General features: G+C 41.0%; 1 protein-coding gene across 5 annotated transcripts in view; it reads right to left on the reverse strand.

The window, feature by feature from the left end:
- Positions 1 to 25,553, reverse strand: part of RBMS3 (RNA binding motif single stranded interacting protein 3) — a 755,586-nt gene that overhangs the window by 90,635 nt on the left and 639,398 nt on the right. For all 5 annotated transcript variants that reach the window (XM_035130054.3, XM_088653927.1, XM_035130057.3 and 2 more), the window contains one exon: positions 2,526 to 2,632. In XM_035130054.3, the coding sequence (XP_034985945.3) occupies positions 2,526 to 2,632 (107 nt within the window). The remainder of the gene's footprint in view (positions 1 to 2,525; positions 2,633 to 25,553) is intronic.

Below are 25,553 nucleotides of genomic sequence, written 5' to 3' on the forward strand. Positions count from 1 at the left end.
CGTGCAAAATGCAGCTGCCCGACTGCTGACAAGTGTAAGATGAACGGATCATAGAACAGCAACTCTGTACCAGTTACATTGGCTTGTTGTATGCTTCCAAGCTCAATCCAAAGTACAGTGGTACCTCTAGTTATGAACTTAATTCGTTCCGGAGGTCTGTTCTTAACCTGAAACTGTTCTTAACCCGAAGTACCACTTTAGCTAATGGGGCCCGCCACCGCCATGCTGCCCGATTTCTGTTCTCATCCTGAAGCAAAGTTCTTAACCTGAGGTATAGTAGTACCTCGACTTACGAACGACTCGACAACCAAATTTTTCGACTTACGAATGGGGGTAATGGCCGCGCGCTTACGAATGTCTCCACATCTGGAAAAAAAACTGTGGCGGTTTTAGATAGGGATTTTTCGACTTACGAATTTTTAGATAGGGTTGCTTCGACTTACGATTTTTTCCGTTTTCAATGCATTCCTATGGGAAATCGCGTTTCCAATGGCGTTTTTTGACTTACGAATTTTTCGACTTACGAAGGTGCCTTCGGAATGGATTAAATTCGTAAGTCGAGGCACTACCGTACTATTTCTGGGTTAGCGGAGTCTGTAACCTGAAGCGTCTGTAACCCGAGGTGCCACTGTACCAGACTTTTAGAAGACATTTGAAGACAGCCCAGTTGAACGAATCTTTTAATCTTTGATGGACTACTGAATTTTAATATTTTGTTGGAAGCTGCCCAGAGTGGCTGGGGAAACCCAGCCAGATGGGTGGGGTATAAATAAATCATCATCATCATCATTAGAAAGTGCTATATAAGTCTGTCTTCAAGGCCTTTCCTGTTGCAGTCTGTCATACCAAGGCCTTCCTGGGTGCTGCTAGCTCAATAGATTCTTCAGGCCATGTGCCACGAAGGCTCTAAAAGGAAGCTTCTTGGTCTTGGTCACCAGCGTAACAAAGCATAATGGCTCCTTTGAGACTATGCCACCTCCCATGTCAATGTTGTTGCCACACTGGCAATACTTGGGGGATTTATGTTGTAACAGCACATGGCAACCATCTTGTGAAAGTGAGCAACACACCGTATATGTTTTCCAGAACATAATCCCTGTCAATCTTTGTGAGTTACTGGTAGTGCTTAAGTACCTGTATGTCCCTCTCCAGACTGAAGGTCTATAACGTATCTGCCAAGACTATCAAGCCACATTCTTACTTTGTAAAGGGCAAAATGTGGTTGAAAACTGCTAACCATCTTTAAAAACCACCAGTTATTAGCCATTTAAAACACACACAAATACAAACAGAAAACATCCAAATTTTAAACACACACCTGTTTTCGTAATTATATTAGAGAGACACGCTTTTATAACCCAAATGACAACTGCTAAGGCGCTCCCTAGTTTAAAAATATGCTTTCACTAATCATTTCCATGAGAATGTGGAAGAATTTGAATGAGATTTACTCCAGTGATACAAATGGCTCAATGTGCTACTAGTATTAAAAAAAAGAAAAAATAGTACCAAGCCTATTTCCTCTTTTCTTCCATAAGTACTCTGTGATGCAAAGCACATATGGAGTTATTCAGGGGCTCATCATGCCTAAATGTTTAGAAGAATAGAAATGAGAAGAAGGTATTTAAAATTAGGCTGTTCTAATGGCCTTGTGGGAAACTAGTACGTCATAATAATGCATTTTGTTATAACAGAGATAGAGCAAAAATCCTAAGTATGAATAGGTCAAACTTGTTCCCCTTTCATTCCACCATGCATTTCCCAAAATACAGCATCCTAAATATCAGTAACAGCAACCTCAACTGGGAACAATCCTGGTCAGGTACAGAAGGGTGGATATGCCAGCTGTAGAATTCCTTTTCAAATTATAGGCACTGTGTTACAGGCATGCCCTCACAATGGCTTTTTGTTAACCTCCTTTGTAGTGTGCCTCTAGGAGTATGGAAAGTATCTTTGTAGATGCCAACGATGGAAAACCAGCTATGCAGACGACTTGATGAATGCAACTCCTACAATGGTCCCATTAATTATGTATACCGCTGGCCTAATAATGAATGGATCTGTTGGAATAAAATATCTGATTTCCTGAACTAAATCACTGAGTTGGATCCTGGCAAAGTTCCTACTGAAATCAAGGAGACCTAAGTTAGCCATGATTGCACATTGATTTTAACTAAGTGAAACTATATGTAGATCCAACTAACTCTCTCATATAGATGTCCTTTCCATTTTATGAGCATTGCAAAAGAGAACAGTATTGATAACTCATCTGTACAAATCTACTGCCCCTAAGGCTACAATCAGCAATCCTTATGCTAAATATACGTATTTTTGCTCATTTACCACTACTGAGTGAGAACACTAGGGCTAAACACATTTAACGAATGGTTTTGTAATGCCCTTTCTTCATATGTATTTATCCTTAGACTCATTTGACCTATTTTTTATTAAGGTCCCTCAAGTCAGCTCCTCAATCACCTCAACCCAAATACCCAAGGCATTACTGAAGATAATTTGTGACTCACCTCTCCTTCTCTTGGCCATGGCCTCCCATTCTGCGTGTACTTGCTTTGATTCTGTCGTTTCTTTTGCCCTCCGTCAGCAAATTTGCACAGCAAAGGTTCTGTTGGGGCTGCAAAGAAAGGAAAACCCAGGTCTGCATTAAGGCAAAGGCAAAGGACCCCTGGATGATTAAGTCCAATCAAAGGCATCTATGGGTGGTAGCCACTAATAGCCACTAATATCAATGGCTATTGGTAACTGGCTATATGGAAATGTCATATTCAGAAGCACTATGGTAGGGGGCAAAACAGAGAAAGGCTTTTGCATACACACCCTGCCTGTGAGCTTCTTGGATGATCTGTAGGCCCAAGTGGAGTTGTAGGGTTAGGCATCTATTTTGGTTAAGACATTCGTGGCTGGCATTAGTTAAGGCATAAACACTGCTGCTTCCCCCCCCCTTTTCTTTTTGGTGGGGAAAGAAGAGAGTAGACAAGCTTGTCTGAGTAATATGTTTTCACTCTTCCTCTGTGTATCTCAGCACCCTGTGCTTACATATTTGAGTAAGTGAAACAAATACAAGAAGATCAAAGGAGGTCTTTGCCAAACAATCAAATTAGCTTAGTTCCCCCCATTAAATCCTTATAGCTTAAGACAGCTGGCAGATGACCTTCCTTATGCTCCCCAGCTGAGATCCCAGTCTTTCATCATAAAACAGTCAGCACAGCTAATGTACAACTGTTCAACGAATGTTCAAAAGGCTGCAGACCAAAAAAACCAACTCCTAACATGCTGGCATGAAATAATACTGGAAAAGAAAACAAGTTTATGAAAAAGACCGAGCAAAGCATCCTTTCCCGATTTTTCTTATTTTTCTTCTTCTTCCTTTAAAAAACAACAACATATTGATGAATGAACAAGAAATATCCAAAAAAATGTTGGAAGAGGTATGGCTACAGAGAAAGTTAGTTACATATTTGGTGGTCATTTCCAAGGGTAATTTGATATTGGGCAAGAATCCTTAGCTGTATAAAACTCATCACAGAGTATATGATCCCCTTAAACCCACTTACAATTTTGCTGGATAACTTGGAGAAAGAATATTCCAAATACACAACATGAATAGGCATTTTGTTAACAGCAGCCAAATTTCAACTGGCTTACAACAGAGACTTGCCAACGTATCATTTATAATATATCTATGTAAATCAGAGTTCCTTTGCATCCTAATTTCCAGGATGATTTATTGGGGAAACGGCTCTCATTTCTGGTGACTGTAAAAAGGGATTTATAAAAGGACTGCTAGATTCAGTATTCTATCCCTTAAAAAATATAATCTGTTTAAAAGACGTTGGTGAAGGTCATAGCAATTTGTATGTTGTGCTAAGCTTTCAGTAAATTTGATCTCTGGTGACTCTGAATAGAGAATATGTAAGCAAAAATTGATGGCTATGCTTGAAATGAGTGCTTAATGAAATGTTGGCCAATGCTTTGTTACCGGTATTTTGTACTGGAACTGCAAAATCTTCGGGTGGGGGGAGTGCATGTTTGTGTGTGCATATAAGTATTATTTGAAATATTATTGGCCAGTTATAGCCCATGGAGAAGGATGTGATGTTGTGCCACTCCATATTACACTGGTTGCATTAAAAAGCAGTGAATTTCAGTATTTTCCATATTGCGTGCGTTTGAGCATGAGCAAGTGGTTTGTTTTTATTTGGGGATTTCACTGAAAGTCATTGTGATAAATGAACGCAGACAAGTACTACACATATTGGACTAACAATCCCCAGATATATACACTTCACGAAACAGATTGTTTATGTCAATATTCAGTTAAAACAATAAGATGGTAATATTTCAGTATTTATCTTTTCCTGTTTGGACCTCCAAGAGTGTGGGAATTTAGAAATATATGGCTCAGGTGAGTCCTTACATAGAAACAAGTAGCTATAAAGCTCCCCCCATTTTACAAATGTCCTTGCAGAAGTTAAAATCATCTTTCAGTGCCACTTTTCTGGTCACACCCCCTAGGTAGTTTCGAGTTACAGAAAAATCACAGGTAAAAGACTCCTCAACGACTGGTTAGCAATACAACAGCTGCTTTATGTCGATTAAAAACCAATCCGTTAATAATTCTTTTGTCTTAACTACTTCATTAACGGATTGGTTTTTAATCAACTCTGTGATTCTATGAATTTCAGACAGGTCATGATTTCAAAACCTGTTGCCAGAAGGAATGATGGGCAGGTAGCAGCTCCAAGAGCAAAGGAAATGTAAGGAGGTCAAACCCCAACTAAATGGGATGCTATATGCATATCTGCATCTAACATGCAGGTTTGCATCACCTTCGAGGCTCAATGTTCACAGGATGAGACCAGGCGCAGAGGAGAAATTAACATAATGTAGAAATAATTTAAATGATACCTAACAGGTTTTACCTGAGAGTGTTTATCTTAATAATAATAATAATAATAATAATAATAATAATAATAATACTTTATTTATACCCCGCCCATCTGGCTGGGTTTCCCTTGCCACTCTGGATGGCTTCAAAACATTAAAATACAATAATTCATCAGATATTAAAAGCTTCCCTAAACTGGGCTGCCTTCAGATGTCTTCTAAAAATCTGGTACAGTAGTTGTTTTTCTCTTTGACATCTAGTGGGATGGTGTTCCACAGGGCGGGTGCCACTACTGAGAAGGCCCTCTGCCTGGTTCCCTGTAACTTTGCTTCTCGCAGCGAGGGAAACACCAGAAGGCCCTCGGAGCTAGACCTCAGTGCCCGGGCTGAATGATGGGAGTGGAGATGCTCCTTCAGGTATACAGGACCCAGGCTATCCTATTTTAATGTAATATTTGTGTCCATATACTTTCCTTGTAAGGTTGAAACCTATGCTATAGACATTAAAACATTGTTTTAAAATATGTTGTTGTTGTTGTTGTTGTTGTTGTTGTTGTTGTTGTTGTTGTTGATACCCAACCCATCTGACAGGGTTGCCCCAGCCACTATGGGCGCTGATGCCTATTTTACCACCTTAGTGAGATCTCCACCCCATTTCCCACACCAGTGTGGAGGGGCTTGCCACATGAGTCTAATGGTTTTTCCACATCGCCACAAGAAAAGGGCTTGCAATAGCATGGAAACGATTGCTGACACCTATAAGGCAAACTGGTTTGTGTGCACCAGGGCAGTGTCATAAAGAGAAATATATATCTATGCCATTTCCAGATGTCTCTTACGCAAATAAACTGGCTGGAAAAGAAAATCTTAAACATATAACTCTCTCGTTTAGTATATTTGAGCTGGTCCTCTATTTTACATTTATTTATAGACGTTATTTATGTACCACCCTCTCATAAAATATCAGGATGGCACAGAGCAATATAAGCACGTAGAAACCCATTAGAAGCAGTACGAAACAATCATTAAAATGAACGGCTCCTCAATAATATTTAAAACATTATGCCTAAGTCTGTCGGCATAAAAAAAGACTTCAAGAGGTGCCTCAAAGTCCAGATGCCTGCTGAATCTCTGCTCGAAGAGTGTTCCACAGCATGGGATGAGAGACACTAAATACCCTCTTGGCTGATCCTCTACAATGAGGGTTATACAGACTGTCATTTTGGGGGGAGGAAGGTGATTTAGAAAGAGCTGCTGCTTTGTTCGCATGGTTTTTCCCTGCGCCTGACTTTACTGTACAATCAGATATATTGTGTTCCGCAGCTCCCAATGCCTGCGTTCCAACTATTCCAAATACAGATATCTTTTCACCCAACTGTTGGGTATTGTAAGACTCGGTGGGAGGGATTGTGAACCAAGGCATCCCTCCAGCCAATATCTAACACCCTTTCCTCCTGCAGTGCTTGGATTCCTGACAGGCTATGCTCCGTGGGTGAAGGGGGTGCCCTCTAGCCTCTCTATATACTGCCACCTTATCCCACAGGTAAATCCGAATGCATCTGTCCCCATAGAGTCCTGATCTCTAAGACTGAATATGCATCCTCAAACCTTCCAATTATCCCTATTTTCCACAGACAGTCCAAGATTTACAGAAGCTGTCCCGATTTCTGATTTGATCCTGGAATGTCCCGCTTTTCCTTAGGGCAGGCATGGCCAAACTTGGCCCTCCAGCTGTTTTTAATAATAATAATAATAATAATAATAATAATAATAATAATAATATTTATACCCCACCCTTCTGGTTTAAAAACCGGGCTCAGGGCAGCTAACAGCAAATATAAAACATTGATTAAAATGCGACTTGAAAACAGCATAAAACAGCAATAAAATACAACATAAAATGCAGCATCAATATCAATAAAATTCAAAAATTCAGGGGTCATTTTTTTTGGGGGGGGAACCCCAGTCAGTAGACATCAAATGATCAACAGGGCTAACTGGCCAAGTTCGTCCTACTAGGACCAGCAAGGAGACCAGGGAGGAATTTAAATGTGGGGTACCAGAAAGGGTTTCTTCACAGAAGAGGAAAGGGAAAAGGGAATAGAGGATCAGGCTAATTCAAATTGAAGGCCAGGCGGAATAGCTCTGTCTTACAGGCCCTGAGGAAGGAGATCAAGTCCTGCAGGACCCTAGTCTCGTGGGACAGAGCATTCCACCAGGTCGGAGCCGTCACTGAAAAAGCCCTGGCCCTGGCAGAGGATAGTCTGGCTTCCTTAGGGCCCGGGACCTTTAAACTATTATCATTCATGGACCTTAGGGTCCTCTGCAGGACATACCAGGAGAGGTGGTCCCATACGTACAAGGGTCCTAGGCTGCATAGGGCTTTAAAGGTCAAAACCAGCACCTTAAACCTGACCCTATACTCCACCGAGAGCCAATGCAGCTGGTAGAGCACTGGGTGAATATGCTCCCATGACAGGGACCCCGTGAGGAGCCTCACTGCAGCATTCTGCACCCACTGGAGTTTCTGGGACAGTTTCAAGGGCAGCCCCGCATAGAGCAAGTTACAGTAGTCAAGCCTGGAGGTGACCGTCACATGGATCACTGTGGCCAGGTTGGGGCGGGAAAGGTAAGGGCTACAACTCTGGACTACAACTCCCATCATTCCTAGCTAATAGGATCAGTGATCAGGGATGATGGGAACTGTAGTTCGAAAACAGCTGGAGGGCCAAGTTTGGCCTTGCCTGCCTTAGGGCGTCCCTATTTTCACTGGAGAAATATTGGAGCGTATGGAGTTATGTGGCCTCCGAGCCACAGAGTTAAGTAACTATACAACCTTTAGAAGACATCTGAAGGCAGCCCTGTATAGGGAAGTTGTTTAACATTTTATTATGTTTTTATATATGTTGGAAGGCGTCCAGAAATGTTGGAGGGTATGCCTCCCTCGACTTGCCTCGCTTTGCCTCTTCCTTGTCTGTGTTATGGCCCTGACTGCAAACAGGAGCCAGGAGACCGAAGAGGAGGAAGCTGCTGAATCTGGAAGACTGCAATTGCACAAGCCACAGACGTAAAGAACCCAGGCCCCAGCTCTGAGCTGGAACCTGTCAGCCAGGAGATATTTCACCCTGCTCACACCAGTGTTTAAAACACCCATTGTCCTAGGCACATTTTGCGACAAGGAATTTCATAAGCGCAAGCAGTTTCTTAGCATCTTATTGCGCCCAAGAATTCAGATTAAACCTGCAGAGTGGAAGGAAAGGAGGACCTTTTCCTGCCTCCCCACTTCCAGCCACTCTCTGAAGACTGGAGAACAGACCCTCTTAAGAATATTAGAGGGGAAGACAGGGGAAGCATGCCTTTGTGTATGTTTTTTCAGTCTTCAGCTGAAAACTAGACCATGTGAAAAATGAATATAAGATTTTAGCTGCAGCTCATTCATTAATTTAAAAAGCGTGCCTAGACATTCCCTTGTTGTGCCCATAACTTAGGTTTAAGGTGCCATTTAGCTCCTAGCTTTCACATCTCAGTTTCCATCTCACAATACACTAGGAGCCTCGTACTCCTCAATGTAGGCAACGCAGAAGGTTAGAGCTGAATGAGAAGTGTTGTAATGCTAAACACCATGCAAGAGAACTGCGCCTTTGAAGACTCCTCAGGAAGCGGGTGCCCTCTGGGCATGCAAGCCTGACCAAACATCTCATTTGAACTCAACTTTGTTAGGAAAAGGCTGTATCTGAGCTTAGCTGAGGTCTCACACAACTGCATGCAAGGATCTCTCTGCTCATTAATCTGCAAAACAAGATGATTGATGCTGAGTTAGGAGGACCAAGAAAGAAGGTCAAAGTTGAAAAAAAGATGTGGAAACACTATCCCAATAGAACGATGGCATTGAATGAATACTGTAATCACCATGTTCAAATTTAAGAAAAGAAGAAAGAGCACATGTTTTGTTATGCGGTCAATACCAAAACAATTACATCCGAGTACACATTACAGCTTCTCTGATCATCTCGTAAATCATAAAGTGCTTCTTTGTACAACTGCAGACCTTACTGCAGATAGGAACGGATAAACTGTGTGAGAATGAGTGTAAAGGAAAGACATTACCAAAAAGGAAGAGATAAAGTTAAATATGTAAAGCTGGGCCAATTTGTGAAGCGATTTTGTGAACAATGCAAATTGTTTCCTCTGAATATTTAAAACAAGAGTTTTGTGAAGAAAGAAAGTTTCTGTTCATCTGAACAATTTGTAAAAGCTTGCCGAGACTATGGAAATGAAGTTAAACTGTGTTGTTTGATTGTTTCTTTAACAGCAGATTTATGAAAATGAGGGTTATTGAACAGAATTAAGCCTTACATTAAAATACTTGTATGCATGCTTAGGGGGGTACCAAGTTTGATAGGCACTCTGCTTTAGTAAAGACTCCAGAAGCATAACAATCTTTTATCCTTCCAAGACTACAAACCTGCGCATATTTCTTTCGGGAGCATGTTGCATTGAGGTCAGTGTTACTTAATCCAAGTGGTTTATATTCAAGATGCTGTATCACTGAGTGTGGCATCAGCACCACGAAAAACTATAGCTTAAAAGATTACGTAGTTCAATATTCTATTACATTCTTAATATGTGTGCTGCTCATACCTAACGTATCCTTGTGACCCAAATCACTAATTTGGTATTTTACTTAAAAGCTGTCTGAGATACAAAACCTTACCACGTTTTTTCTTATTCATTTATTAATTCATTTTAAGCATTTAGATACTTAAATGCTTTAAAATTTAGATACATTTAGATACAGGTATCAATCTCTCAAAATAATTTATGACATTTGGAAAGATAGGTATCAATAAAGATGGGTACAATACAACAGAAGATCAGCACAGGAGAGCATTTTATAAGCCAGTTACGTCCAACTTCGTTGAAAGTGTGCCCCGCTCCCCAAATCAGCGGACACAGGAAAGGATAAGAGAGACAAATGTTGGAGATGGATCAAAGGCTAGAATTGGACAGTTGTGAGGGAAACAGGTCCACCCAGTGAAAAATGAGACACATCAGAACCAAAATTGCAATGAAGCACTTTTGCAAGTATGGCAGAAATGATTATGAGGGGACCTCTGTATCTCTGAGAGTTTACAGGCTGTCCTGTCTCTGCAACTGAGGTGAGGAACGTCAGTCCCTCGGCCTAATTTCACGCAACCTTCAGCTATCTAGACATTTGAGGCCTGTCCTTGCTCGCCAGACTGCCCTTCTGAGAATCTCTTCCTAGTTTCCTGGCAGCAATGAAGCTGGCATATTGTGTCAGGAGAGATGATGGCAGAAATGATGCCCAGAGGTTGTTCTAATACAGGGTATGAAAGTGGGCGTGAGAGTATCTGCATCCAAGTGGTCACCTTGTTTCAGCAGTGTTCTCCTGAGGACTTAGAGTTGCTACCTTGTGCCTGGAAGAGTATCCCCAAATCCCACCAAATTCAATGGGAAGTCTGTGTTGTGTGGCAATGTCCCTCCCTTCCCAGGAAATAAGATGCAAGACACAGTGAAATGATTTTTAAGTGGGTGAAAAGGCCACAACTTTATTGGTTACGGATGTTGAGCGGTATTGGCTTAGGCATTGGACCCTAACCGACTATATCCGACTGTAACCCGTGTGTTACAGTCTGGGAGAAATTAACCACCAGAAAGGAGCCCAGTGATGTACATCTACTGAGACACCTCCTGTGGCAACGTTGGGGGGTGCTATAGGCTCAGGACAAAGCTACCGCCCCCGGAACCCCTTTAATGGGATTATACCTCCAATTTCGGGCAGAGGATGACGTAATCTGCCCCCCTTCATTATTTATGCAAATTTCCAATGCCTAACCACCAAACCCAGTTGTGACAAATTGCTCTGAGGTAGGTGAAAAAACCAGTTTGGCTAGTCCAAGTGGAAAAAGTCCTACCAGGCCCCCCAGCCAACCAGGGTGACCAACTGAAGTCCATAGCATCGTAGGCCTAACCTGCCTAACCTGCCTAGCCGAAAGGGTGGGTGGGTGGGTGATCCGATCGCACTGGGAGCCAGGGCGAAAGAGGCTGAGTCCCGCCTCCGTCTAAGTTTAAAAGAGGGGAAACCCCGCCTCCCGGCTGGCCTGATTGGCCAGCCCGGGTATGACGGAGGCGGGAATTCCCCCCTCGCGAGGGGGCTGAGCTCTCAGCCCCCATCACGAGAGTTCAGTCGGGCCACGCCCACAACACCACCTCCGTGGGATGCAGAAGTGGTTTTCTTAACTAGCAGCAAGATGTCAGCTAGGGCCGGGCGATATCTACTTTTCAACATCACGATATATCACCAGCTAAACATCGCAGTGTACTGATGTATCAGGGTGTCTGAAAAAGGGATGCAGCTATGTAGAGGCATTGGCTGGCTTCACAGATTTTCCTGCATTTTGAAACATAACATGATATGGACTTCAAATCAGTTTGGGATGATATATCAATATATTGCCCAGCCTCAATGCCAGCATATGAACCCTATCGACAGTAGGTTTCATGAAAAAATTGTCCTGAAACTATATATTCCAGAGGTGTTTCACTGACTCCAGTGGAACATTAGATTAGCCAGGTTCGGTATTACAGCTTCTTAAAAACAAAAGAACAGTTCCTCTGACCTCTTTCAGCAAAGTCATACCATCTTATTTGAATGAAAAATGATGCCATGTTATTTTACCATTATGCTATTATGGAACAGAAACAAAGTCAGCTTTCATCAAATGTACCTGCCAAATTTAAATGATTTCATGTACTTTAATTTACTGCAGAAGATCATATACCAATGGCCTGTGTTGCTTTCTAGTTCACCTCTAATGGAAGTAAAATAAGTCTCTAGTATGAGGTGACCTACAAGCACTTGTGGTCAGCCATTCTACCTCTCAGCAATGTCTTTAATGTTCCTCTGAATGGGGGGGGGCCTTGAAAATGCAAGCTTTTATGCCACAAGAAATACATCACTCTTGTTTTTTTATCTTAAATCTATTTTCTCAGTTAATAGCTTTTGATATTGATCACTTTAGACATTACTATTATCCTATCAGGTATCATGTAGAACATGAACTGCTAATGCTTGAACTGACACAAGAAATTACTTTTGATTTTCCTATTATGGGCTATTTAAAAGATCCATTTAAAGAAACCACTTCTATAAACAATAACATTGTCACATTTATTTCCTTTCTGTCTAGCATTACAGGAACTAGCATGGGTAAGATGAACACACACACCCCCAACACACATCTGTTTTCATTTTCCATACAAATCAAGGCAAATCTTGGCAAACATCTTAGTCAATAAACAGCCCCCCTTCTCCGTATTTGCAATTGCTCTATTTTTTTCTTGCTAACTAAAACTGCTTGGGGCATTTTGCACCCGTGTTTCAGTATTTGTATAGGTAGGCGTTAGACAAAGCTTATGAAATCTAGTAATATAAAATGAGGAAGGAATGAAAGGAGCACATAGTTTGTTTATTTGTTTATTTATTTTGATTGTTTTGAATTTGTATACTGCCCTTCATTCGAAGCTCATAGGGCGTTTCACAACATAAAAATACAAAATGAGAACACAAAATGCATGATAAAACCAAACCAAACGAATAAACCCCCATCCACAGACATACTTTAAAGGCCATGGGATGCTAATCAGCCAAAGGCTTGGTTAGAGAAACATTTTGGCTTCTCACCTAAAGATACGGTATGTAATGAAGGTGCCAGGCGAGCTTCCCCAGGGAGAGCATTCCACAATTCACAAGTCTATTCATTAGCCAATCCTGAGCATTAAAGAAAGTCTGTGATGTAGACTTCTTCACATTTCCCCCCCTACATACACACAGATGTTCCACCTCCGTTTGTAGATGCTTCTATGTAAATAACTGGCACTACGTATGTAGGGCCCAAGATGTGTACTCCCGCTTTTTGTGGTGTCTGAACAGACTGTTGATAGCCTGGTCTTCAATGTAGTAAATTATGCAATAAAAGAAAGTAAATAATACAGCCTCAATAAAGCAAGTGAGTGGGGAAACAGCACCAAACCCTAGCAGTTGCATCAGCATATTTTCTGAAGAGCTATCATGGCATCTTACCTAAATCAAGGCCTATGAGGAGCAAATATGGCTCTGTCCATCTGAACTGAATAATCAGAACAACAAAATAGCTGTGTTAGTTCAGTTATTAGAACGCTTGAAGTTTAAATTGTGATAGTTAAAAGAAGCATTTATTGAAAAAAACAAGCAAGTGCTCTTTTCCAGCACATTCTTAGTTCATTGTTTGTTGTTTAGTCGTTTAGTCGTGTCCGACTCTTCGTGACCCCATGGACCATAGCACGCCAGGCACTCCTGTCTTGCACTGCCTCCCGCAGTTTGGTCAAACTCATGTTGGTACGGTAGCTTCGAGAACACTGTCCAGCCATCTCGTCCTCTGTCGTCCCCTTCTCCTAGTGCCCTCAATCTTTCCCAACATCAGGGGCTTTTCCAGGGAGTCTTCTCTTCTCATGAGGTGGCCAAAGTATTGGAGCCTCAGCTTCACGATCTGTCCTTCCATTGAGCTCTTAGTTCATAATATGACCCAAAAAGTTTTACAATGAACACAATTATGCAACTGTTTATTTACACTACACTTCTCTGCTCTAGGCTTTTCCTGCCATAGTTCAAACCCTTGACAGGTAAATTCCAGCAGACATTGAGAACATTGTTTCATTTATTGTGGCTAAATGAACACACCAACACACACACACCTACACCTACCTTTCTAAAACCTTTTGCATTTCTACAAAAGGTGTGTCTCTGGCTGGAGATCTATCAACAATGCCAGCTCTGTGGAATTGCAATTTATTCAGATGTCCTTCCCTGTATAGCAGAAAGAAATAACCTGACATGCTAACAGACAGGTTTCTATTTAAACAAAAAGAATGGGGGGAAAGACTTTAAGAGATAGCCTCTTAAAAACAGGTTTTTGACTTCGCTCCTTGAATTCCCCTGACAAAAGTAATGAGTGAGGTGACAGGAAACCCAATATTAATTCTGCAAGTTCTAACTAGATGTGCAGGAGGATCAAAGTGTAAGGAATGGAGTAGGAATGCACAGCAAATAGGCAATTATTTGGAGTAGAAGAATTCTATCCCTGATGATGAGCTGCCCATTTCTGCTGTCCGGTGCTGGTTCTACAGAGACTGTAATCTTGTATGGTGATGCCTGAATTCAATCTTAATGCCTGATATTGAGTGATGAGAAGCTACAGGGATTCTTGTGAGATTCACTGTTAATGGGTTTAACTCAATTGGTGCGCCTGCCTTGGATACAGGGTGGATAAAAATCAATGATTTTTTTTAAAAAAATCAAAAAAATCGGATTTTTTTGATTTAAATCGGATTTTTTTGATTTAAATCGATTTTTTTGATTTAAATCGATTTTTTTGATTTAAATTGGATTTTTTTTAATAAAATGCTTTTTGAGGAAAACATATTACCATCCAAAGGTTATTCCATCATGAAATAAAGATTAGTTTTTTAATTTTGTAGTATAAGGTTGTATATGTTTAATTTTGGGGGTAAATAAATTCCATTAATCCATTCACAATGTCATGCTCTTCCAGAGGTTTTTGTAAGATTATTGGGCAGTTTCTCTGCCTACAATATATTATCACAGGTGCTTGGTTTACTTTTGCAGTTCTCAAAACTGAATTTGACTCAACAGAGATCACATGCCTCTTCTTCACAGCAAAAATGTTATAACATGAACAGAGTTGAGAAAAAGACCTTAATCCTATTGTTCTACAAACCTATGAATACAGAAGCAACCCCTTCAGTGCTAAGTTTCAAGAAGTTCAGTGAATAGAATAGAAACAATATTTTTCTGATTGTTTGGAGTGGACAGTATTTAAGTTTTTCATGTGTAGGCTGGGCTGACAGTCTAAGTTTCTTAAAATATATATATTTTGTTTTTGTTTAGCCAAATTAGTTAACAAACATGGATGTTTGTTTAAGCAAATAACATTTGCTGAAATGTTATTGTTTCAGTTGAATAAATCTATTTAAATTGTTATTATTAAGGTAATGATTATTTTTCTCCTTCCTAAGTACAACAGTAAAGTTGTCCAAATATGAATGATTAACCTATTAAACTGGGGATAAAAAAAACTAATATGAAAAGTTGTTATTCTAAAAATCTTCATCTACTTGCATATTAAAGTTATACCAGCAAGAATTAGTCTTTATGATTTAAATCAACTATGATTTAAATCAAGCCTTACTGACTAGTGATTTAAATCGTGATTTAAATCGTGATTTAAATCAGTTTGATTTAAATCAAATCCACCCTGCTTGGATATTTCATAAATATGGAGCCTAAGCTACGTGACGCAAATACCATCCCCATCACCATGCACAAGGCTGAACTCAGCCGTTTAACAAGGTGCTCTTTCCTCCGTCCCCTTGCCATTTTTGGTTCTGTTATTTCGCCCCTTCCACTAGAAACCTAAAAAGTCTCCACAGGGACCCAGCTTTCCTTGAAGAAAGATAACAGCAGTACAAGAGCATTCGAAGGCTGGTCGTGAATTGCTGTAGGGGTGAGCTATAACACACCAGGTTTTTTGACTGCATGAAAGTCCTCGCTATGCACCAAAAGGAAGCATCAGGTAACAGAGTCTGACACAGGCAATAACTGCATCTGGTCCTTCCTTGTTAACAGTTTATTTCTCATTTACTGCAGGAGAGCCTGAGTATTCCCGCCAGGTCCATTGCTGAAATGTTGCAATTCCCCGGCAGAAATTTTCGTTATTGGGGAAATTTAATTATCGCAGAATATACCCAATTATAACGCTCCGAAGTTAAACAACAAAACATTAAATCCATGAGTGCGAATGGCCACCAAAGTGTGTTGACTTTAACAGACGCACACACACAGAGCCCTTTGGGGAAAGGTTAAACCCCATTCACAGATTAGACTAATCCTGGCAGGGGGGAAATTAAGTCCGCACTCTCCAGACATTGTCACAATATCCATACAGCAACTTTTATTTTCACAGTGCAGTTTTTAAAGGGGGTTCCATGTGTACAGGTCCTGCAGCTCCAGGCACACAATGGTTGTGACTGCATGTAACACTAAGTCAAATCACCGTTCTCAGGGGTGGGGAAGACTCAAGTGAATTTGCTTCGCTCCTCCTCACTCCTTTTATTTCAGGGCTGGGAAGACTCAAATGAATTTGCTTCGCTCCTCGTCACTCCTTTTATTTCAGGGCTATGTGGTAGCTAAGCTAAGGTTTGGCTTAATGTGTCATCAGAATGTGGGAGTGTGGTTAAGCTCTCTCCTCTCTAGGAACCAACATGTCCACATGGTTCCTGCCTTGCTTGAATCAGTCCAAAGTTTGACTAGAGACTTAAGACAGAAGCAACCTATTCTTAATCGAAATGATTACGTGGAAAATGTGCTACCCTTTCTGTTGCACTTTTATAAGGTAGAGGTTTAAAAGATTATTGTTCAGTTATGTTCAATGGCACATTAAGAGTTGCATTTCCCTGATGATAATTGGGGGTACAGTTTAGTTGTAAAACATTTAAAATCTTAAGCAATCTGTTGTTCTAAATAAGAAAACAACTCACAATCAAATCTAGCATACGTCTAAATTATTTTATATAGTAAAATGCACAATTACACATAATGTAGAGATTTATTTCATTTTTAACTTACTTTCTCCAGTGTATAGTTGTGTAAATTTCAGTCATTGTAGCCTGGCATAGTCTGTCATGCAACAGTATATGACAGTTAATGTAGGTGCTGGTATTTAATAATTTAATAATACTAACAGTTCAGAAACTAATTGCAATGACCATTTCCCCATTATACTCCAGTCAAAAGGTTATGTACTCAATGTAATCCTCGGAAGTGCCTTTTTCTTACATTTACTACTTTAACAGACAGCCTACAGACAGCCACCCAATCTTAAACAACTCCTCACCCACAATAATACAACCACCAGACTTAACATGGACACTGGTACCAGAGCCTGCAATAAACCCAGATGCCAACTTTGCTGCCACATACACCCGGACAACATCATTACTGGCCCCAACAACATCCAACATACCATCTCAGGACTATTTAATTGCTCATCTTCTAACATTGTGTATGCCAACAAATGCCAACAGTGCCCTTCAGCTCTCTATATTGGACAAACAGGCCAAACCCTACACCAAAGGATAAATGGACATAAATCTGACATCAGGAACCAGAAGACAGAAAAACCAGTAGGAGAACACTTGAATCTCCCAGGACATTCTATACAAGATCTCAAAGTAGCTGTCTTACTACAAAGGAATTTCAGAAATAGACTGGAAAGAGAAGTTGCTGAATTACAACTTATCACCAAGCTCAAAACCATGGAGGGACCTGGTTTGAACAGAGATATCGGATTCTTATCTCATTATACATGATAAGCGATCTTCAGCCATCTCCACCCTTGCTTTTTCATGCAAAACCATTTGCAGTCGTTTTCGGTCATCAACAGCTATCAGTCAGTCAATCACCCACTTCCACCACCCTTCTGAGTGATCCCCCTCCCCTCCCCCTCCCCACCCCTTCTCTACATAAGTGCCTGGGGACTCCTATTTCACTGTATCTGAAGAAGTGTGCATGCACACGAAAGCTCATACTAAAATAAAAACTTAGTTGGTCTTTAAGGTGCTACTGAAGGAATTTTTTTATTTTACTTCGACCCAGACCAACACGGCTACCTACCTGTTACTTTAACAGGCTCTTTCTTAAAATAACAACAAACAACAACAACAACAACCACCAAGAAGAAAACAGTGAATTTATCCTTGACTGAAATTCAGTTTTATGTTAGAAGGTTTTCCAATAGTACTTGTGTTCCAGTTGCAGATGCTACAATCCAATGTACATTTACCCATTTACATTTAACACTGAGAAGCTTACTTCTGAGTAAATGTGCAAAGGATTCCGCTGTAAGCGAACCAACAAAATTTGCCGTCCTATAAGCCACCAGAATTTCACTGAGCACTATAATTCTACTTCCATCATACTGCTCACTGGAGCACAACTCAACCTATTATTAAAATAATTTCATTAGTATTCTTGTTGCATCTACTAGGTCTTTTGACATGTCAATTTCTGGGAGCTGATAAGCACCTGTCGCTCATTTAAAAAACCCCAGCAACCCCAGAACAGCACACCAAGGTATAGTAAATAAGCTTTAACATTTTTTTTTAAAAGCTAACTAACAAAAAGGGACAAATACAAAGGCCTTAAAAGATCTGTCAGCAGAAACAAAAATTGGGATAACATGCTTTTATTTTATCATAACAGCAGGTAAATCCTTTGAGCAAAACATTTGCCAACCTTCCCTTGTCTGAACAAGAAAATGTATGAGGTATTACAATGCATATTAGTTTCTAGTTAGCATCTTTTTCACACCAGGGAACTTTTTAATAAGAGGCAGCGATGGGAGAAATCAATGTTGGGGTTCTATGGAAGATCCTTTATTAATAAGGATGGCTTTGCTGATTGATTTGCTGCAAACATGAGCTTGCAAATAAGTTACATATGACAACAACATTAGCATTAAAACAAACACAAAAGTGAGGAACTGCAAAATTGTAGTTAGGTGGAGAGCTTAAAGTTCTTTTTGTTCAGCAAAATATGTGGGGAAGTTTGAGGGGGGAGGGTGGGAAATAAAAGGCATTTTCAACAAGATTTTCCCCCTGGAAGAGTAATCAGAGGATCAAAAGACACCCAAATCAAAGGCCCATCAAGTCCAGCAGCCTTTTCTCACAAGGGCCAACCAGATGGTTAAGGGAGTGGGACGTGAGCAAAATAACACTCATAACCCTGCAGCCACTAGTACTCAGTGGCAATTGAAACTGGTTCATGATTATACTAATCAACTTGTGTAGATTTACAAAAAACGGAGGCCCATCTTCAATGCAAACATATTAGTTGTATCCTCATTTGTCATATTCCTCCCTGTGCAAAAATAAACTTGTACTGTAGCAACCCACTCAGATGGGCGGGGTACAAATTTATTATTATTAATTACTACTACTACCACTACTACTACGTACTATAGCTTGATGAGGGTAGCCTAAGAAATTCTGAGCCTATCACAACTGCAATTCCCTGAGCAGAGAGAAAGGTTACAGATCCAGTTTTATTTGATAGGGTAGATACTTTCTAAAATATTTTCAGGCAGAGAAGCATCATTACTAAAATACACAGAAAGGTGTAAGCAATCATGACTTCAAAATCACATTTGGGCAGAAAGTAAAACTGGATAGTTCTTTCTACACTGAATTAATACTCACACCAAACCAAGGCCCCCAATGTTTTGAGCTTCTAGATGTATGACAGGGGAATTGTGGCTTAGAGCTGCCTATCTTCTCAGCACTCAGCTTCACATGTTTATGTAAAGTTTGTCTCCATGATACAGCAACCTCTTAAGACAAACCATAGGAGCAAACTACAGTTATCATAAACTATGGTTTGCAAACCAACTTCAAACTGTAGTTTGAAATCCTGGTTTGGCAGTCACCTGCCAGTTATGTTTCATAAGATAGCAAAGATTTAGACATAACACCAAACAACTGTTTGGGTTTTCAATCTGTAGCTTGGCTGACTGTAACCATCTAAAAAATGTTTCCTTTATGATGATGAGTACTGGTAGGTAATAGTATGGTTAAATTCACCCAATATTGCCATTACTTACTAAATAGGAGTTAACTTTTTATCATAAAGCAGTATTCACATTAATTATGATTGGACAGTTCTCACCAGCCTTTTAAATTCTTTGTTTTATTACCTATGCACAAACTATCACATACGGGCTCTGTGAGCTGTGGAGATAATTTGAAAATGTAGAATGGAAATCGGAGAAACAAAAGATCGCTTAAACCGATAGGTATTCAAGATTTGAGATAAACGTCCATGAACTCTGCAGATAATTTTAAAACATAGAATGGAAATCAGGGAAAGAAAAGATCACTCAAAAACACAGGTATTCAAGATCCCAGATAAATGCCCATGTTTCATGACTCTAGTAAAACAAAAGGAAACTTTGAAAGGCAGCAAAGAGATGAGAGAGTCAGATGAAGATGGCATTAGAAGGAGACTGACGGCAGATGAATGTTTGAATGTTTGCTTTAAGAGGCAGCTGCTTATGCAATTCATTTTTGCTTCAAAGGTTCTGAGATGAAAGCTCTTTTCTCCATCTAAAGTAGTACATTCCATTGTAACATCGCAGCCTCGTAAGCCTTTCCAGCTTATCCTCTGTAACTCATCGCTATAATCAAAATGTTAACATGAATGACCCAGAAAGCATGCAGTCTCTCAGCATCTACACAAAACTACCTTTGTCAGGCCACATGGGATTACATTTCTGTAGCACAAGGTGCAAAAGATCCTCTTGCTTTGAATGGCAGCTACACTGGCAAGTACAGGTGTTTTAAATGTCCACCTTGCAAGTATCAAAATTCTTCCATTATACTATAAATTGAGTTGTAACTACAAACTCTATACTGTGCCATTTTCAACACACACAAAGCCTGGCCTTTCACGATGGTGATTCTGGAGGGGGTAAAAAGTTTAATATCTTACTTTAAAGTTTTATTTTAATTCTAACTCAAGTATTTTGATACTATTACAAATACATGTAATAAAATACTTATAACTTATTTAACTTTTGCATGTGTATGTCCAGAATGAATGTAATACTATTCAGAGCAGTTGACCCTAAACTTTTTCCTAGTAATCCATGCTAAGATTTTCTAAAGTCCAGAATTTCACTCAAAATACTTTAACTTTTATCTTTAGAGGCAGAAAGCGACTGACTACCAGCACCTAAAAGCAACAGCAGTACAGTGGTACCTCGGGTTACAAACGCTTTGGGTTACAAACATTTCGGGTTACAAACTCCGCTAAACCGGAAGTAAAACCTCGGGTTGCGAACTTTGCCCCAGGATGAGAACGGAAATTGCACGCTGGCGGTGCGGCGGCAGCAGGAGGCCCCATTAGTGAAAGCACACCTCAGGTTAAGAACGGTTTCAGGTTAAGAATGGACCTCCAGAATGAATTAAGTTCATACCACTATATATAGCTATTACTTCTATGTCCTGTCTATAGTCATCCCAGAGGCATCAAGTTGCCCATTGTAGGAAACAGTTTAGCCTTTACACTCCGAACGGGAAACTACGGTTTAATGTTGATTTACCAATCAGGATCCAACTTCAAACTGTGATTTAAGATCCTAGTTACCGTGTTTCTCATATTATAAGACACGTCTTATATTTATTTTTTCCTCAAAAAAACACACTATGGCTTATTTTCAAGGGATGTCTTATTTTTTTCCTCCTCCTCCTGCTGCGGCCGGCATTGCTGCTGCTCCTATCACTATGTCTTATTTTCGGGGTATGGCTTATATTCCTTGAATGCTTAAAAATCCTGCTATGGCTTATTTTATGGGGATGCCTTAAAATATGAGAAACAGGGTAGTAAACTGATATTGAACCACAAATTCTCATTTCAGATGGAATAAGTAACTACGGTTTCATTAAACTAGGCTGCAAGCACAGAGGGAGGGAGGGAGGGAGGAAAGGAGGGATGAGGAAGAAACATGCAGCCCCCTTTCTAAACTGGTTTAAGAAGCCACATATGGGTGCCTGAATAAGGCCGGTATTGTCCAATGGTTTGGGATAATTCAATATCTCCATATATCAGTATCAAATTATCAAAATATTACATACATGTATCATGAAAATCTGACGGCACTCGTGCATTGCAATGACACAAACCTTTATTGTGCTCCCATGCACGGCCAATAATGCTTTTATCATGCTATAAATTCTGCAGGGTAGTTTTGCATTTTCTCTTTTACTTTCCCAACACCGGTTTAAAAATGATTAAGATAATTAAAGGAAATATTTGCAGTATGATATAGTGCAGGCATGTCCAACAGGTAGATCGTGATCTACTGGTAGATCACGGGGTGTTCCTGGTAGATCCTGGTTGATGGCCCCTCAGCGATCTTACAAAAAAGCAAAAACAAAAAAAAACAAAAACAAAAAAACCCAACTTTGGCTCTTCCTAAAAAAGCTCCACAACTTTGGGTAAATCACTGCCAGTCTTTTTACGACAATGTGTAGATCACTGCCATTTTTTTAATACTGTGAGTAGATCACAGACTATTGGGAGTTGGAAGTCCCTGATATAGTGTATTCAAAGAAGATCTGGAGCAAATAAGTGTTTATCTCTTCTCTAGATTCTTTGAATGATCATTCAAACCTTGTATCACATCATATGCAAAAATTGATGTTTTGGCATACAGCTTTTTTTAACAACAACAACAACAACCCAGTATTTATTATAACATTATTATTATCATCATCAGGGAAGTCTGTTCAGGGGGTATGACACAATGTGCTTGACAATATCGAAGTCTGCATTTCAGGCACTACTATGAATACAAACTGGATATAAATAATTGCACTTATTTAAGGTCAATGAGCAAGTGCAATGAGAAAGAAAGCATATATATTTCAATGTGTTTAAGGAAGACACCAATAGCTCTCTGAAACAACTATATTTGCATTCATGGGCTGCTATGCAATCAAATATATGTTTACACAAGCCTCTTCCCAACACATTTATTTTGTTATCATTAATAGAAAACATTTGCCTAGATAGCTTTAAATTTTCAATCTCTCATTTTGACTCGAGGGCAGCTTTTGTATGCTATCATGCTGCAGGATTATAACGGTGAGATTACCTGTTTCATTATTTAAAGTCTATTTGAAATATTGTAAGATCCTACTGGTGGTTGCTTATCCCATGTAATCTACTGGGAAATTGTCAACATTTACATTAGCACAAAAACAAACAGCTCTGCAGAAAGAAGCAGTAACCTCAATCTGATTAGTTAATCAAGCGGAATGATATTGACCTGCCTTCATATAAATAAAGAATAGCAGGAAGCAAATGGATTGAATAATGAGACCCTATGCCAGTGGTGGCGAACCTATGGCATGCGTCCCAGAGGGGGCACTCAGAGAGCCCTCTCTATGGGCATGTACGCCATCTCCCCAGCACAGAGCCGGCAGAAGGTGAGGATGGTGGGTCGAATCCTCAGCTCAGCCTGGGCAGTTGGAGCACCATGTGTGCAGTGGGCTGGTGCAGGAAACTGGCATGGCTGGAGCAGGATGTGATGCCCGTCTGGGCACAGACTCTCTCCAAAACGGGGGCCGCAGCTATTCTTTGACCCGAGTTCATCACACCCAATTGCGCGGAGGCTTCCAGAACATATTGTGGCAGGACAGTAAAGAGGCGAAATCCCCAAACTGGCCCTTTGGCTGCAGCACCTTTAGGGTTCCTTTTGCCCTGCCGCTCCACGTGGGATGCCCAGACCGAGAAGGCGCCTTCGCGGCCAGGGAGATGCAAACGGAAGGGCTGGGTGGGTCATGTGGTCCCATCCTGATACGTGACGCTATACCCAAGCAGGCGCTCATGTTGTTTTCAGAGGGTGGGCATGGATCCTGGGACTTGTGTCCGAGTAGAAGCACTTCGGATGGGTGCAAAACGGAGCCACAACCCCCAGAGTGCGTGTTTTCCCTTGGGGAGCCGCCGCTGCGGGTGGGGAGAGCGCAGTGCTCTGCATGCGCTCAGAGGCGCGCTGCTGCGTTGGTGGACCGCCGAGAACTCCAGGCAGCCGCCTTCCTCCTCCTGCTGCTGCGAGGTTGAGGCTTCACATTAATTGTTCAAAAGCATGCCAAATGCTTTTACCTTTCAATAAAAAGTGGTTTGTATCATTGAAAGCTCTGTGATTGTGTTTTTCTTTTAAGACAAAAGAGGTAAATGTACGAATTGTTTTTTTCTAAATGAAAACCTCGGTAATTCAGGTTAAATTGCCATGTTGGCACTTTGTGATAAATAAGTGCATTTTGGCTTGCAGTTTGGGCACTTGGTCTCTAAAAGGTTCACGATCACTGCCCTATGCTATGTAGTTTATATCCAGGCTTCTGCATATACAATTAAAAACAAACATTAATTACATTAAGCAGTGCATCCAGGCCTGCTCTGTCAAGGATCAAACAATAACACCAGAGCCTGATTGGCTTCTTCCTCATCCTGAACTTGCCCTCTGGTTTTTGACCCATGTAAACAAATAGGTTTGGACCCATCAAAGTGGAATCATCTCCCGTGAAGTGTCTAAATGCTTCTGCAGATATTACAAAATATACACGGATACCTGCTTCCTTTGGATGCCTGTGAGAACCTTCCACCCCTTTGGCTCAAGAGTACAGGCTTTCACATCCCTACCTGGATCTTTAGGGACGCGGGTGGCGCTGTGGGTTAAACCACAGAGCCTAGAGCTTGCCGATCAGAGGGTCGGCGGTTCGAATACTGTGACGGGGTGAGCTCCCGTTGCTTGGTCCCTGCTCCTGCCAACCTAGCAGTTCAAAAGCACCTCAAAGTGCAAGGAGATAAATAGGTACCGCTCCGGTGGGAAGGTAAACGCCGTTTCCGTGTGCTGCTCTGGTTCGCCAGAAGCAGCTTTGTCATGCTGGCCACATGACCTGGAAGCTGTACGCCAGCTCCCTCGGCCAATAAAGCGAGATGAACGCTGCAACCTCAGAGTCAGGTCACGACTGGACCTAATGGTCAGGGGTCCCTTTACCTTTTTACCTGGATCTTGGCATAATGCTTTCCGCAACTTCCCTCATCACACACAAATTGGGTTTCTAGGATTACGTTTTTGGCACAAGGTGAAAACAGATGACCACTTACAAATGTTACACATTGTTGCTCTCAGACCATATGATAAGACCGCTATTACAAATTTATTTAATTAATAATACTGTTGTGCTCCAGGAAGGAGGGGTGTTGCTATTCCTCCCAGTGCTCCACAGGCAGAACTATCCTCCTATATCCTACAAGCCAGTGATGACACATTTAAGATGTGTACTATACACATAGAAGGGGAAGAAATGGAGGCAGTGGGAGATTTTACTTTCTTGGGCTCCTTGATCACTGCAGATGGTGACAGCAGCCACGAAATTAAAAGACGCCTGCTTCTTGGGAGAAAAGCAGTGACAAACCCAGACAGCATCTTTAAAAGCAGAGACATCACCTTGCCGACAAAGGTCCGTATAGTTAAAGCTATGGTTTTCCCAGTAGTGATGTATGGAAGTGAGAGCTGGACCATAAAGAAGGCTGATCGCCGAAGAATTGATGCTTTTGAATTATGGTGCTGGAGGAGACTCTTGAGAGTCCCATGGACTGCAAGAAGATCAAACCTATCCATTCTGAAGGAAATCAGCCCTGTGTGCTCACTGGAAGGACAGATCGTGAAGCTGAGGCTCCAATACTTTGGCCACCTCATGAGAAGAGAGGACTCCCTGGAAAAGACCCCGATGTTGGGAAAGATGGAGGGCACTAGGAGAAGGGGACGACAGAGGACGAGATGGTTGGACAGTGTTCTCGAAGCTACGAATATGAGTTTGGCCAAACTGCGGGAGGCAGTGCAAGACAGGAGTGCCTGGCGTGCTATGGTCCATGGGGTCACGAAGAGTCGGACACGACTAAATGACTAAACGACAACAACTATACACATTTAAGATGTGTACTATTT

The sequence above is a fragment of the Zootoca vivipara genome, chromosome 11, assembly GCF_965207765.1.
Source record: "Zootoca vivipara chromosome 11, rZooViv2.hap1.1, whole genome shotgun sequence".
In the NCBI taxonomy this organism is placed as follows: domain Eukaryota; kingdom Metazoa; phylum Chordata; class Lepidosauria; order Squamata; family Lacertidae; genus Zootoca; species Zootoca vivipara.